This window comes from Schistocerca gregaria, chromosome 3, assembly GCF_023897955.1.
Source record: "Schistocerca gregaria isolate iqSchGreg1 chromosome 3, iqSchGreg1.2, whole genome shotgun sequence".
Taxonomy (NCBI): domain Eukaryota; kingdom Metazoa; phylum Arthropoda; class Insecta; order Orthoptera; family Acrididae; genus Schistocerca; species Schistocerca gregaria.
Window position 1 is genome coordinate 34,908,285 of NC_064922.1, and position 11,298 is coordinate 34,919,582.

General features: G+C 43.6%; 1 protein-coding gene across 1 annotated transcript in view; it reads right to left on the reverse strand.

Annotated features, from left to right (window-relative positions):
• The window catches only part of LOC126354133 (keratin-associated protein 16-1-like), a 38,444-nt gene extending 29,393 nt beyond the window's left edge, over positions 1-9,051 (reverse strand). The window contains exons 1-3 of the mRNA XM_050003530.1: positions 9,046-9,051; positions 7,860-8,838; positions 923-955 (exon numbers count right to left, since the gene is read on the reverse strand). Coding sequence (XP_049859487.1) covers positions 923-955; positions 7,860-8,838; positions 9,046-9,051 — 1,018 coding nt within the window. The remainder of the gene's footprint in view (positions 1-922; positions 956-7,859; positions 8,839-9,045) is intronic.
• Between the last annotated feature and the right edge of the window lie 2,247 nt (positions 9,052-11,298).

The window sequence follows — 11,298 nt, forward strand, 5'->3', positions numbered from 1 at the left end:
ATTTGGGAAAAAGTACTACACTGACACACACTTATTTGGGAAGAAGCACCGCACAGACACACACCTATTTGGGAAGAAGCACCACACAGACACACACCTATTTGGGAAGAAACACTACTCTGACACACACCTATTTGGGAAGAAGCACTACACTGACACACCCATATTTGGGAAGAAGCACTACACAGACACACACCTATTTGGGAAGAAGCACTACACAGAAACACTCCTAATTGAAAAGAAGCACTCCACTGACTCACACCTATTTGGGAACAAGCACTACACTGACACACACCTATTTGGGAAGAAGCACTACACTGACACACACCTATTTGGGAAGAAGCACTACACTGACACACACCTATTTGGGAAGAAGCACTACACTGACACACACCTATTTGGGAAGAAGCACTACACAGACACACACCTATTTGGGAAGAAGCACTACACAGACACACACCTATTTGGGAAGAAGCACTACACAGACACACACCTACTAGGGAGGAAGCAATACACAGACACACAACTGTTTGGGAAGAAGCACTACACAGACACACACTTATTTGGGAAGAAGCACTACACTGACACACACTTATTTGGGAAGAAGCACTACACTGACACACACTTATTTGGGAAAAAGCACTACACTGACACACACTTATTTGGGAAGAAGCACTACACAGACCCACATCTATTTGGGAAGAAGCACTACACTGACACACACTTATTTGGGAAGAAGCACTACACTGACACACACTTATTTGGGAAGAAGCACAACACTGACACACACCTATTTGGTAAGAATCACTACACGGACACACACTTATTTGGGAAGAAGGACTACACTGACACACACCTATTTGGCAAGAAGCACTACACTGACACACACCTATTTGGGAAGAAGCACTTCACTGACACACACCTATTTTGGAAGAAGCACTACACTGACGCACACCTATTTGGGAAGAAGCACTACACTGACACACACTTATTTGGGAAGAAGCACTACACTGACACACACTTATTTGGGAAGAAGCACTACACTGACACACACCTATTTGGGAAGAAGCACTACACTGACACACACCTATTTGGGAAGAAGCACTACACTGACACACACCTATTTGCTGACAAGCACTACACTGACACACACCTATTTGCTGACAAGCACTACACTGACACACACCTATTTGCTGACAAGCACTACACTGACACACACCTATTTGTTGACAAGCACTACGCTGACACACACCTATTTGGGGACAATCACTACACTGACACACAAATATTTGGTAAGAAGCACTACACTGACACACATATTTGGGAAGAAGCACTACACTGACACACACTTATTTGGGAAGAAACACTACACTGACACACACTTATTTGGGAAGAAGCACTACACTGACACACACTTATTCTGGAGGAAGCACTACACTGAGACACACTTATTTGGGAAGAAGCACTACCCTGACACACACTTATTTGGTAAGAAGCACTACACTGACTCAAACTTATTTGCGATGAAGCTCGACACTTACACACATGTTTTGGGAAGAAGCACTACACTGACACACACTTATTTGGGAAGAAGCACTACACAGACACACACTTATTTAGGAGGAAGCACTACACAGACACACACCTATTTGGGAAGAAGCACTACACTGACACACACCTATTTGGGAAGAAGCACTACACTGACACACACCTATTTGCTGACAAGCACTACACTGACACACACCTATTTGCTGACAAGCACTACACTGACACACACCTATTTGGGGACAAGCACTACACTGACACACACCTATTTGGGGACAAGCACTACACTGACACACACCTATTTGGGGACAATCACTACACTGACACACAAATATTTGGTAAGAAGCACTACACTGACACACATATATTTGGGAAGAAGCACTACACTGACACACACTTATTTGGGAAGAAACACTACACTGACACACACTTATTTGGGAAGAAGCACTACACTGACACACACTTTTTCTGGAAGAAGCACTACACTGACACACACTTATTTGGGAAGAAGCACTACACTGACACACACTTATTTGGTAAGAAGCACTACACTGACTCAAACTTATTTGCGAAGAAGCTCGACACTTACACACACGTTTTGGGAAGAAGCACTACACTGACACACCTATTTGGCAAGAAGCACTACACTGACACACACCTATTTGGGAAGAAGCACTTCACTGACACACACCTATTTGGGAAGAAGCACTACACTGACACACACCTATTTGGGAAGAAGCAATACACAGACACACACTTATTTTTGAAGAAGCACTGCACTGACACACACCCATTTGGGAAGAAGCACTACACTGACGCACACCTATTTGGGATGAAGCACAACACTGACACACCTATTTGGGATGAAGCACAACACTGACACACCTATTTGGGATGAAGCACAACACTGACACACACTTATTTGGGAAGAAGCACTACACTGACACACACTTATTTGTAAAGAAGCACTACACTGACTCACACTTATTTGCAAAGAAGCTCAACACTTACACACACTTATTTGGGAAGAAGCACTACACTGACACACACTCATTTGGGAAGAAGCACTACACAGACACACACCTATTTGGGAAGAAGCACTACACAGACACACACGTATTTGGGAAGAAGCACTACTCTGACACAGACGTATTTGGGAAAAAGCAATACACTGACACACACCTATTTGGGAAGAAGCACTACACTGACACACACCTATTTGGGAATAAGCACTACACTGACACACACCTGTTTGGGAAGAAGCACTACACTGACACACACCTGTTTGGGAAGAAGCACTACACTGACACACACCTGTTTGGGAAGAAGCACTACACTGACGCACACCTATTTGGGAAGAAGCACTACACTGACACACAGCTATTTGAGAAGAAGCACTACACTGAGACACACCTATTTGGGAAGAAGCACTACACTGATACACACATATTTGGGAAGAAGCACTACACTGACACACACCTATTTGGGAAGAAGCACTACACTGACACACACCTATTTGGTTAAAAGCACTACACTGACACACACCTATTTGGCAAGAAGCACTACACTGACACACACCTATTTGGGAATAAGCACTACACAGACACACACCCATTTAGGAAGATGCACGACACTGACACACACCTATTTGGAAGGAAGCTCGACACTGACACAAATCCATTTGCTAAGAATCTCGACACTTAAACACACTTATTTGGGAAGAAGCACTACACTGACACACACTTATTTGGGAAGAAGCACTACGCTGACACACACTTATTTGGGAAGAAGCACTACACTGACACACACTTATTTGTGAAGAAGCACTACACTGACACACACTTATTTGTGAAGAAGCACTACACTGACACACACTTATTTGGGAAGAAGCACTACACTGACATACACTTATTTACTTATTTTGGAAGAAGCACTACAATGACACACACTTATTTGGGAAGAAGCACTACACTGACACACACTTATTTGGGAAGAAGCACTACACTGACACACACTTATTTGGGAAGAAGCACTACACTGACAGACACTTATTTACTTATTTTGGAAGAAGCACTACAATGACACACACTTATTTGGGAAGAAGCACTACACTGATACACACCTATTTGCTGACAAGCACTACACTGACACACACCTATTTGGGGACAAGCACTACACTGACACACACCTATTTGGGGACAAGCACTACACTGACACACACCTATTTGGGAAGAAGCACTACACTGACACAAACTTATTTGGGAAGAAGCACTACACTGACACACACTTATTTGGGAAGAGGCACTACACTGACACACACTTATTTGGGAAGAAGCACTACACAGACACACACACATTTGGGAAGAAGCACTACACAGACACACACCTATTTGGGAAGAAGCACTACACTGATACACACCTATTTGCTGACAAGCACTACACTGACACACACCTATTTGGGGACAAGCACTACACTGACACACAGCTATTTGGGGACAAGCACTACACTGACACACACCTATTTGAAAGAAGCACTACACGGACCCATATCTATTTGGGAAGAAGCACTACACTGACACACACGTATTTGGGAAGAAGCACTACACTGACACACACTTATTTGGGAAGAAGCACAACACTGACACACACCTATTTGGTAAGAAGCACTACACGGGCACACACTTATTTGGGAAGAAGCACTACACTGACACACACCTATTTGGCAAGAAGCACTACACTGACACACACCTATTTGGGAAGGAGCACTACACTGACACACACTTATTTGTGAAGAAGCACTACACTGACTCACAGTTATTTGCAAAGAAGCTCAACACTTAGACACACTTATATGGGAAGAAGCACTACACTGACACACACTCATTTGGGAAGAAGCACTACACTGAATCACGCTTATTTGGGAAGAAGCACTACACGGACACACACCTATTTGGGAAGAAGCAGTACACTGACACACACCTATTTGGATAAAAGCACTACACTGACACACACCTATTTGGCAAGAAGCACTACACTGACACACACCTATTTGGCAAGAAGCACTACACTGACACACACCTATTTGGGAAGAAGCACTACACTGACACACACCTATTTGGGAAGAAGCACTACACTGATGCACACTTATTAGGCAAGAAGCACTACACTGACACAGACCTATTTGGGAAGAAGCACCACACAGACACACACCCATTTGGGAGGATGCACGACACTGACACACACCTATTTGGAAAGAAGCTCGACACTGACACAAATCTATTTGCGAAGAATCTCGACACTTACACACACTTATTTGGGAAGAAGCACTACACTGACACACACTTATTTGGGAAGAAGCACTACACGGACACACACTTATTTGGGAAGAAGGACTAAACTTACACACACTTATTTGGCATGAAGCACTACACTGACACACACCTATTTGGGAAGAAGCACTTCACTGACACACACCTATTTGGGAAGAAGCAATACACAGACACACACGTATTTGGGAAGAAGCACTACACTGACACACACTTATTTTTGAAGAAGCACTGCACTGACACACACCTATTTGGGAAGAAGCACTACACTGACGCACACCTATTTGGGATGAAGCACAACACTGACACACCTATTTGGGATGAAGCACAACACTGACACACACTTATTTGGGAAGAAGCACTACACTGACACACACTTATTTGTAAAGAAGCACTACACTGACTCACACTTATTTGCAAAGAAGCTCAACACTTACACACACTTATTTGGGAAGAAGCACTACACTGACACACACTCATTTGGGAAGAAGCACTACACAGACACACACCTATTTGGGAAGGACTACACAGACACACACGTATTTGGGAAGAAGCACTACTCTGACACAGACGTATTTGGGAAAAAGCAATACACTGACACACACCTATTTGGGAAGAAGCACTACACTGACAAACACCTATTTGGGAATAAGCACTACACTGACACACACCTGTTTGGGAAGAAGCACTACACTGACACACACCTGTTTGGGAAGAAGCACTACACTGACACACACCTGTTTGGGAAGAAGCACTACACTGACGCACACCTATTTGGGAAGAAGCACTACACTGACACACAGCTATTTGAGAAGAAGCACTACACTGAGACACACCTATTTGTGAAGAAGCACTACACTGATACACACATATTTGGGAAGAAGCACTACACTGACACACACCTATTTGGGAAGAAGCACTACACTGACACACACCTATTTGGTTAAAAGCACTACACTGACACACACCTATTTGGCAAGAAGCACTACACTGACACACACCTATTTGGGAATAAGCACTACACAGACACACACCCATTTAGGAAGATGCACGACACTGACACACACCTATTTGGAAGGAAGCTCAACACTGACACAAATCTATTTGCGAAGAATCTCGACACTTAAACACACTTATTTGGGAAGAAGCACTACGCTGACACACACTTATTTGGGAAGAAGCACTACGCTGACACACACTTATTTGGGAAGAAGCACTACACTGACACACACTTATTTGTGAAGGAGCACTACACTGACACACACTTATTTGTGAAGAAGCACTACACTGACACACACTTATTTGGGAAGAAGCACTACACTGACATACACTTATTTACTTATTTTGGAAGAAGCACTACAATGACACACACTTATTTGGGAAGAAGCACTACACTGACACACACTTATTTGGGAAGAACCACTACACAGACACACACCCATTTGGGAAGAAGCACTACACAGGCACACACCTATTTGGGAAGAAGCACTACACTGATACACACCTATTTGCTGACAAGCACTACACTGACACACACCTATTTGGGGACAAGCACTACACTGACACACACCTATTTGGGGACAAGCACTACACTGACACACACCTATTTGGGAAGAAGCACTACACGGACCCATATCTATTTGGGAAGAAGCACTACACTGACAAACACGTATTTGGGAAGAAGCACTACACTGACACACACTTATTTGGGAAGAAGCACAACACTGACACACACCTATTTGGGAAGAAGCACAACACTGACACACACCTATTTGGTAAGAAGCACTACACGGGCACACACTTATTTGGGAAGAAGGACTACACTTACACACACCTATTTGGCAAGAAGCACTACACTGACACACACCTATTTGGGAAGGAGCACTACACTGACACACACTTATTTGTGAAGAAGCACTACACTGACTCACAGGTATTTGCAAAGAAGCTCAACACTTACACACACTTATTTGGGAAGAAGCACTACACTGACACACACTCATTTGGGAAGAAGCACTACATTGACACACACTTATTTGGGAAGATTCACTACACAGACACACACCTATTTGGGAAGTAGCACTACACAGATACACACATATTTGGGAAGAAGCACTACACAGACACACACCTATTTGTGAAGAAACACTTCACAGAGACACACCTATTTGTGAAGAAGCACTTCACAGACACACACCTATTTGGGAAGAAGCACTACACAGACACACACCTATTTGGGAAGAAGCACTACACAGACACACACCTATTTGGGAAGAAGCACTACACAGACACACACCTATTTGGGAAGAAGCACTACACAGACACACACCTATTTAGGAGGAAGCACTACACAGACACACACCTATTTGGGAAGAAGCACTACACTGATACACACCTATTTGCTGACAAGCACTACACTGACACACACCTATTTGGGGACAAGCACTACACTGACACACAGCTATTTGGGGACAAGCACTACACTGACAGACACCTATTTGAAAGAAGCACTACACGGACCCATATCTATTTGGGAAGAAGCACTACACTGACACACACGTATTTGGGAAGAAGCACTACACTGACACACACTTATTTGGGAAGAAGCACAACACTGACACACACCTATTTGGTAAGAAGCACTACACGGGCACACACTTATTTGGGAAGAAGCACTACACTGACACACACCTATTTGGGAAGAAGCACTACACAGACACACACCTATTTGGGAAGGAGCACTACACTGACACACACTTATTTGTGAAGAAGCACTACACTGACTCACAGTTATTTGCAAAGAAGCTCAACACTTAGACACACTTATATGGGAAGAAGCACTACACTGACACACACTCATTTGGGAAGAAGCACTACACTGAATCACGCTTATTTGGGAAGAAGCACTACACTTACACACACTTATTTGGGAAGAAGCAGTACACTGACACACACTTATTTGGGAAGAGGCACTACACTGACACACACCTATTTGGGAAGAAGCACTACACTGACACACACCTATTTGGGAAGAAGCACTACACTGACACACACCTATTTGGGAAGAAGCACTACACTGATGCACACCTATTTGGGACGAAGCACTACACTGACACACAGCTATTTGGGAAGAAGCACTACACTGACACACAGCTATTTGAGAAGAAGCACTACACTGATACACACATATTTGGGAAGAAGCACTACACTGATACACACATATTTGGGAAGAAGCACTACACTGATACACACATATTTGGGAAGAAGCACTACACTGACACACACCTATTTGGGATGAAGCACTACACTGACACACACTTATTTGCTGACAAGCACTACACTGACACACACTTATTTGGGGACAAGCACTAAACTGACACACACCTATTTGGGGACAATCACTACACTGACACACAAATATTTGGGAAGAAGCACTACACAGACACACACCTAGTTGGGAAGAAGCACTACTCTGACACACACCTATTTGGGAAGAAGCACTACACTGACACACACCTATTTGGGAAGAAGCACTACACAGACACACACCTATTTGGGAAGAAGCACTACACAGAAACACTCCTATTTGAAAAGAAGCACTACACTGACTCACACCTATTTGGGAACAAGCACTACACTGACACACACCTATTTGGGAAGATGCACTACACTGACACACACTTATTTGGGAAGAAGCACTACTCTGACACACACCTATTTGGGAAGAAGCACTACACTGACACACACCTATTTGGGAAGAAGCACTACACTGACACACACCTATTTGGGAAGAAGCACTACACTGACACACACCTATTTGTGAAGAAGCACGACTCTTACACACACCTATTTGGGAAGAAAGACGACACTGACACAAATCTATTTGCGAAGAAGCTCGACACTTAAACACACTTATTTGGGAAGAAGCACTACGCTGACACACACTTATTTGGGAAGAAGCACTACACTAACACACACTTACCTGGGAAGAAGCACTACACTGACACACACTTATTTGGGAAGAAGCACTACACTGACACACACCTATTTGGGAAGAAGCACTACACTGACACACACCTATATGGTTAAAAGCACTACACTGTCACACACCTATTTGGCAAGAAGCACTACACTGACACACACCTATTTGGGAATAAGCACTACACAGACACACACCCATTTAGGAAGATGCACGACACTGACACACACCTATTTGGAAGGAAGCTCGACACTGACACAAATCTATTTGCGAAGAATCTCGACACTTAAACACACTTATTTGGGAAGAAGCACTACACTGACACACACTTATTTGGGAAGAAGCACTACGCTGACACACACTTATTTGGGAAGAAGCACTACACTGACACACACTTATTTGTGAAGAAGCACTACACTGACACACACTTATTTGGGAAGAAGCACTACACTGACATACACTTATTTACTTATTTTGGAAGAAGCACTACAATGACACACACTTATTTGGGAAGAAACACTACACTGACACACACTTATTTGGGAAGAACCACTACACAGACACACACCCATTTGGGAAGAAGCACTACACAGACACACACCTATTTGGGAAGAAGCACTACACTGACACACACCTATTTGGGGACAAGCACTACACTGACACACACCTATTTGGGAAGAAGCACTACACGGACCCATATCTATTTGGGAAGAAGCACTACACTGACACACACGTATTTGGGAAGAAGCACTACACTGACACACACTTATTTGGGAAGAAGCACAACACTGACACCCACCTATTTGGGAAGAAGCACAACACTGACACACACCTATTTGGTAAGAAGCACTACACGGGCACACACTTATTTGGGAAGAAGGACTACACTGACACACACCTATTTGGCAAGAAGCACTACACTGACACACACCTATTTGGGAAGGAGCACTACACTGACACACACTTATTTGTGAAGAAGCACTACACTGACTCACAGGTATTTGCAAAGAAGCTCAACACTTACACACACTTATTTGGGAAGAAGCACTACACTGACACACACTCATTTGGGAAGAAGCTCTACATTGACACACATGTATTTGTGAAGAAGCGCTAGATTGACACACACGTATTTGTGAAGACGCACTACACTGACACACACTTATTTGGGAAAAAGTACTACACTGACACACACTTATTTGGGTAGAAGCACCGCACAGACACACACCTATTTGGGAAGAAACACTACACTGATACACACCTATTTGGGAAGAAGCACTACACTGACACACACCTATTTGGGAAGAAGCACTACACAGACACACACCTATTTGGGAAGATGCACTACACAGAAACACTCCTAATTGAAAAGAAGCACTACACTGACTCACACCTATTTGGGAACAAGCACTACACTGACACACACCTATTTGGGAAGATGCACTACACTGACACACACCTATTTGGGAAGAAGCATTACACTGACACACAACTATTTGGGAAAAAGCACTACACTGACACACACCTATTTGGGAAGAAGCACTACACTGACACACACCTATTTGGGAAGAAGCACTACAATGACACACTTCTATTTGGGAAGAAGCACTACACTGACACACACCTATTTGGGAAGAAGCACTACACTGACACACACCTATTTGCTGACAAGCACTACACTGACACACACCTATTTGGGACAAGCACTACACTGACACACACCTATTTTTTAAGAAGCACTTTACGGACCCACATCTATTTGGGAAGAAGCACTACACGGACCCACATCTATTTGGGAAGAAGCACTACACTGACATACACTTATTTGGGAAGAAGCACTACACTGACACACACTTATTTGGGAAGAAGCACTACACTGACACACACTTATTTGGGAAGAAGCACAACACTGACACACACCTATTTGGGAAGAAGGACTACACTTACACACACCTATTTGGCAAGAAGCACTACACTGACACACACCTATTTGGGAAGAAGCACTTCACTGACACACACCTATTTGGGAAGAAGCACTACACTGACACACACCTATTTGGGAAGAAGCACTACACTGACACACACTTATTTGGGAAGAAGCACTACACTGACACACACTTATTTGGGAAGAAGCACTACACTGACACACATTTATGTGGGAAGAGGCACTACACTGACACACACCTATTTGGGAAGAAGCACTACACAGACACACACCTATTTGGGAAGAAGCACTACACAGACACACACCAATTTGGGAAGAAGCACTACACTGACACACACCTATTTGGGAATAAGCACTACACTGACACACACCTGTTTGGGAAGAAGCACTACACTGACACACACCTGTTTGGGAAGAAGCACTACACTGACACACACCTATTTGGGAAGAAGCACTACACTGATGCACACCTATTTGGGAAGAAGCACTACACTGACACACAG